This window comes from Herpailurus yagouaroundi, unplaced genomic scaffold, assembly GCF_014898765.1.
Source record: "Herpailurus yagouaroundi ecotype Mexico unplaced genomic scaffold, PumYag 208, whole genome shotgun sequence".
NCBI classification, from domain to species: Eukaryota; Metazoa; Chordata; class Mammalia; order Carnivora; family Felidae; genus Herpailurus; species Herpailurus yagouaroundi.
Window position 1 is genome coordinate 11,974,976 of NW_024412439.1, and position 6,000 is coordinate 11,980,975.

Here is a 6,000-nt window from a genome sequence, read left to right on the forward strand (position 1 = left end):
AGACACGGAATCCGAAGCAGGCTCCAGGAGCTGAGCTGTCAGCACAGAGCCCCACGTGGGGCTCGAACTCGTGAACTGTGGGATCATGACCTGAGCCAAAGTCAGACGCTTAACGGACTGAGCCCCCGGCGCCCACACAGCCCTAGTTTAAAGACAACAACAAACAGATTTTGTGTCTCTACTAAATACCCACGTTGCTCAGCCAGGTCCAGCCTGGAGCAGAGGTCTGGCCCCGGGCGGGCGGTCACTCTCCCTTTGAGGCTGGGGTCCTCCCTCCCTCCTGAGGACAGTGGCCACACCTGAGGGATGTGACGCGGGGCCTCTTGGGGGGAACGGGCTAACTAATCCCTAGAGAGGACACACAAGGTGCATGGGAACGGGCCCTCCACCCGAAGGCCACTAATCTCCAGCTGTGCCCTCCTCCCTCACCCCCTGAGCCAACCCTCCTCTACCCTCCTCACCCAGGACGGGCTGAGGACACCCCGAAGACCCACGCTTGTCAAACCAGCCGCCATTCCCGAGGGAGACAGCACCCAGGCTCTGGCCACGCACACCCTGGCTTCCTCCCCCTCAGGCGCAAACCTGGCGCCTCCCAGTAGAAATGCAATCTCATTTAATCTCAGCCACTGAGATTAGAATCCGGGGGCACAATGGACGCACCCCGCTCCTGCTGAGCTCAGTTCCTTGCACGGTGTGAGGATGCCCTCCCCCTCCCCCTGCCCCGTGCCCCCGCGGCCTGAGCTGTGGGGTGCCCCTGACAGAGGCGCCCAGCCCTCCCAGCCCCCGGCACACATCCCCAGTGCTGGCCCCGGGCCGGGCAGACCCCCTCCTGCAGCCAAGGGATGTGCGAGCCTGGGGACGGGTGGGCAGGGCGGGCTCAGCCCCCAGGCTCCAACCACACCTCCAAGCGGCAGGAGAGAGAAGGGGGTTCTGAGGGCTCACGCCCATCACGCGCCAGACCCTCCCCGACCCCGGCCTGCTGAGAAACTCAACGCTGCCGACCGCAGATGCTTGGCTGAGGCCGCCCACCAAGTCTGCCGGAGCCTCCGGGGAGGACACCCCGATCGCGGTCGGCCCGCGGGCATCTCTACAGGGTGCCCCGTGTCCGGGCCTGTGGGAGGAGTCTTGGCCCTGGCACAGCCTCGAATGAGGGGCCTCTGACCTCAGCACCACGTCACCCGGGACACACGGCGTCAAAGGCTGGGAAGGGCCCCCCGTTCCCGTGCTCTCTCTGCCCGCACACAGATGACACTCTGCAGGGTCCCGCCCCCACTCTGGCTCTGCCGCCCCTGAGCTGCCCGGCGGGTGGGAGCCGGGGACCCCCAGGAGCTCAGCTCACGGGCAGGGGGGGCCCCAGGCCCGAGGAGGCTGGACCCACGGTGGCGGGGTGGGGTGGGGAGGGACAAGCCTTCTGGCAGGTCAGGGGAACTCACGCTGCTTCTCCTGGAGGGCGCTGGACGTGCACGGGGCGCTCCCATCTCCTGTGGAGAGAGAGAAGGCACGTGAGCAGAGTCCCCGGCACTGTGGCCGGACGCGGGGAGGCCGCTGGTGCCCTGTCCTGTCCCTCCCGGCACTGGTGCCCTGCCCCGGCCGTGCCACTCCGGGCACTTCAGGCAGCACAAAGCACGAGCCAGGGAAAGCCAGGCCTGACCCCCCCGACGGTCAGCGTGCACACCGCCAGCCCCTTTCCCGACTCCTGACCCTCATCGGCCGCTGCTCCCCCCCCACGTCCGCTCAGATGTCCCCTGACCTGCGCGGGTCCGTCCCCAGCCCCGCCTCAGCAAAGGCACCACCTTCTCCCTTCTCCCCCTGGGGCCCTTTCCCTCCCTCAGGCCCCCGTGGTCCCCAGGTCCTGGGGTGTCTGACTCTGAGAATTGGACCCCTCGCTGGAAGGGACGACTGTGCTGCCAGCTGGTGTCCCCACACCTAGAATGCGCTTCTCAGCCGACATTTGTGCAGTGCACGAACCGCACACCCTCCCCTCGTGCAGAATCCGCCCCTGGACTATGGAACTAGTTCTTTCCCGTCTGGGAACAGCTTTTTTCTGCAATCGTGAAAGTCGTACAAACTCCTCACTGAAAATCTGGAAAACACCGACAGACATAAAGAAGGAAGAAAACATCTCATAATCCCGTCACGCAGAGAGAACCCGCGATCCCCTCACGCCTGTTCTTCCGGGCTTTTCCGCGTTCCGTCTGGGCTTACGCCACCCGTCTCTGAAGTCCCACCAGCCAGACTCATCGCAAACCATCGGGAAGCACAAAACACACTCTCTGAACCGCGAGGTTGGGCGTAAGTTATTCCCGAGTCACGAGGCCCCGTGTGAGCGAGGACAGACCCGGCCCACCGTGACCTCACCTGCTCCCATCACTGCCGCCAGCCCCGCTCTCCTGGAATCCTGAAGCCCGGTCAAGGCGCAGGGACCCCGCACAAGGCCCCGTGGGTGCCGGCAATGCTTTGCAGGGAGGGTGGCCCCGACCCACTCCCCCCTCTGCAGGGGACGCTGGCTCTGCCCCGACCTCCCTCCCGCTGATGGGCCTGCAGTGGCTTCCCTCCTCGGGGTCCCACGTGATAAGCAGGCCTCTCGGGAAAGCGGCCCCCTCCCGTCCCCACGCCCTCCGCCTGCCAAGTCCCCTTCCCCGAACGCACCCCTTTCCTGCACAGGTGAGGCCGTGCCTGGAGCCCCACCCGCCCTCCCACCACGCCTCGGTCACATCCGCCGCGTCCTCTGAGAACCGCCCCGGCCGCATCCGTGAAGGCCTCCCATTCCCACCCGAAGCCTCGGTTCTCGGACCCCTGCCCTCCGGGGTCAGCTCTGGGCCCCCAAGGGGCAGTGTCGGCAGAGGCCAGCACCCCTTCCTCGAGCCCACTCCCCAACCACGGAGGCTCAGAAAGGAAACTAAGCCTGAAGCCCCAGGAACCGGAAGGTCCCCTGAAGAACCGCCCCCCCCCCCCGCCCCCAGCCAGCACCCCCCAGCCTCCGGGGCGTCGCCTGTCACAGCTCTACACTCGCATTTCCACCCCGCATGCTGAACAGCCCTCCTTCCAGAGTGTCTGCCTTCCCTGCTTCCGGGGCCAGGGAAGGGCACAGACGTGGCCGTACCAGGGTCTGGGGAGACAGAGGCCGCGCCCAGCCTGAGAACCGAGGTTTCTCCTGAACGTGACCCTGCCCGCACATTACAGCTTCCCCAGCAGGCCTGAGTTCCCTGAACAAAAGGTGTCTGTAGCGTCCCCAAGGACCCCCGCTCTCCAAGGTGCCAAATCACTGGCACTTCCTGGGGCCCAGACGCCCGCCCCGCAGAGCTGCTTCCTCGTCCGCCTCCCTCTCTGTCACCTCCCTCTCCGGGCAGGTGGTCCCAAGGTGTGTGAGGTCCCCGTGTGCAGTGGTGCCTTGGGCAGCACAGCACTGAAGTGCACCTGCACTCGGATCCCGGTCTCTCGCCTACGCTCTGCGCACCTCAGTCTCCTGACCTGCAGACTGGGGACAGCGGTACCCAGGGCAGGGCCGTGGTGAGCACTGGATGCTCACAGGTGTGAAACCCTCAGCACACGGCCAGGCGCACGGCGAGCACTCAGCAGGCGAGGACGAGCCAAGGTCACTGCTGTCTGGCTCCCGGTGCCCCCAGCCCAGGTCGTCCCAGCTCCTGGTGCCCCCAGCCCAGATCGTACTGGCTCCTGGTGCCCCCAGCCTGCGTCCCGGCTCCCGGTGCCCCCAGCCTGGGTCGTCCCGGCTCCTGGTGCCCCCAGCCTGGGTCCTCACGGCTCTTGGTGCCCCTAGCCCAGGTCATCCCGGCTCCCGGTGCCCCCAGCCCAGGTCGTCCCGGCTCCCGGTGCCCCCAGCCTGGGTCGTCCCGGCTCCTGGTGCCCCCAGCCCGGGTCGTCCCAGAGCCTGGGTGCAAGAGGGGGCAGACGGACAGCAGAGGCCCAGCCCTCATGGGGCACCCCGGTAGTGTGGGGAGGCAGCCAGAACCGCTTCCCAGCAGAGCCCTCAGACCCGGTGCCACAGGAGAAAACTGAGGCCTGGAGAGGCGGGGGGGCTGGCCCCTGGGACCCAGCTGCAGCTGTATGACTGGGGCCCCAGCACAATGAAAACTCAGGGGTCCTCGTCCAAAAAGCAAGAGAAAGTGTCGTTAGCGGTCCTAAAATAAAAAGGTTCTTCCTTTTCCCTGTGCGCTCTCTACCTGTCCTGGTGGTCTGTACGCGAGGGGGTCTCCCCGACCCGGCACACCCGACCCACACCAGCCTCCCACCGCCCACCGGACCCACACCCCCGACCACGGTGAGAGCAGGAACGGTGGGACATACATCTGCCCTCCACAGGCCTGCCACCCCAGCCCGGGCAGACAGGTGGCCTCTGGGCACGCTGCAACCTTCCCGTCAAAATGCACCAGGTCCCCGCATGGGGTGGGTGATGGGCTGGCTGTCCTATAGGACAGCGTCCTGTCCGTGCTCAGGGCAGGGATGGCCGCTCGGCCCTGAGACACAGGCATACAGCCCCAACCCCTGCCCCACCCTGTGGCCGGGCCCCTACCGGCCGGAAGAGGAGGCAGGGCTGGGAGCCAGAGGGCAGGAGACATCCTGGGAGGCAGGGAGGGGGCCCGAGGCAGCGCCCGCCAGCCAAGCGCAAGCCAAGCCGGGACCCCATCCCATTTGGCCACACTTACAAACACAGACCCGACGGTAAATTATTCAGAACTCACAAGTTAACCCCTAACCCAGGCCCTGCCCACAGCATAACGCCCCTGGGCGTTTCTTGGGCACCTACTGCGTGCCAGACCCCGGGGGCGGGGAGGCATCCAGTTGGGGGAGCGGCTGGGTCTGATTCATCGCCGTCCCGTCCTTGCGCCAAGGCCTGCGAGTGAGTTAACCTAGACGGTGTAGGAGGCGCTGATTTCGTTACCAGGAAGGAGGCATGACTGCTTCCGGGCAGGATTTCAGGGGCAGGAATGCCTGGGGCGGGGGGGGGGGGGGGCCGGGCCACTGAGGCTGGGGCCCGGAAGCAGGGGTGCGGAGCTGGAGAAGCCAGGAGGGAGGGTCACTGCAAGGGCAGTGTGCAGGAGACACGGGTCACCTGGGAGGAGGAGGGATGCCGGGCAAGGAGGCAGGGCCAGCCCCAGGGGCAGGGGGCGTGGGGGGTGGGGGGGGGGGGGGGCGCCCCCCCCAACTGAAACCCGCAGCTTCCCGGCTCCCCCCCCCCCCACCCCACCCCCCACCCCGCTAGATCATCGAGATTCCACACCTTCGGGAGGAAGGAAACTGAGACTCAGAAGGATAAAGTCGTTACCTCATCCTTAAGGTTTGGATCTGGTCCCTTGTGACGCCCCAGTCTGCTGAGGGCTCTTGCCGCGACCTCTGCCCCACGGGATGGCTCCGGCCGGGGTCAGGCAAGCAGACAGGGCAGGGCTGGGGTCAAGGCAGTGGAAAAGGGCCCGTCCGCCAGGGAGGCTGGGCCACCCCATGTCTCCGCACACCCGGGGCTTCTGCTGTGAAGCCTCAGCCGGGCGCCTGGTGGGCTGGCTCAGCTCCCCCTTCCCTCGGAGCCACCACGAGGGTCAGCCGTGAGCCGGGCTTCCTGACGAGCAGGCTCCCCAGACGACAGCCACCAGGCAGATGTGCCCCGGTTCCGGGCTGCCTAACGGCACCCCACTTGGCCCCACGGCCGCACCTCAGCGGAAGCTGCCAGAAACTCCTGCAGACGGGACAGGCTGTGCAGGGGGCCGGGACGGAGGCTTGCACATCTGGGCCACATCTTCCGCGTGGGAACGCGTCCAACGCCTGCCAGTGGTTCCCCCATGATTTCCTACTTCCTGTCCCAACCCCCGTCCAACAAACCGTGAGACCCCCCCCCCCATCCTCCCCAGAGTAAGAGCAGCTCTCCCACCAAAACCTGAAAGGGGAAGGCTGGGGGCGGGGGGGAACATTCTGGATGGTGGGGGCCTTGGGGAGGCTGGGGGGGAGCATCTGGGACAGCGGGGGCCTCGGGGAGGCGGGGGGGGGGGG

The 6,000-nt window shown here is 66.9% G+C and overlaps 1 protein-coding gene across 1 annotated transcript in view; it reads right to left on the reverse strand.

The window, feature by feature from the left end:
* Positions 1–6,000, reverse strand: part of PITPNM3 (PITPNM family member 3) — a 60,248-nt gene that overhangs the window by 38,762 nt on the left and 15,486 nt on the right. Inside the window, exon 4 of the mRNA XM_040452951.1 lies at positions 1,434–1,481. Within this exon, the coding sequence (XP_040308885.1) occupies positions 1,434–1,481 (48 nt within the window). The remainder of the gene's footprint in view (positions 1–1,433; positions 1,482–6,000) is intronic.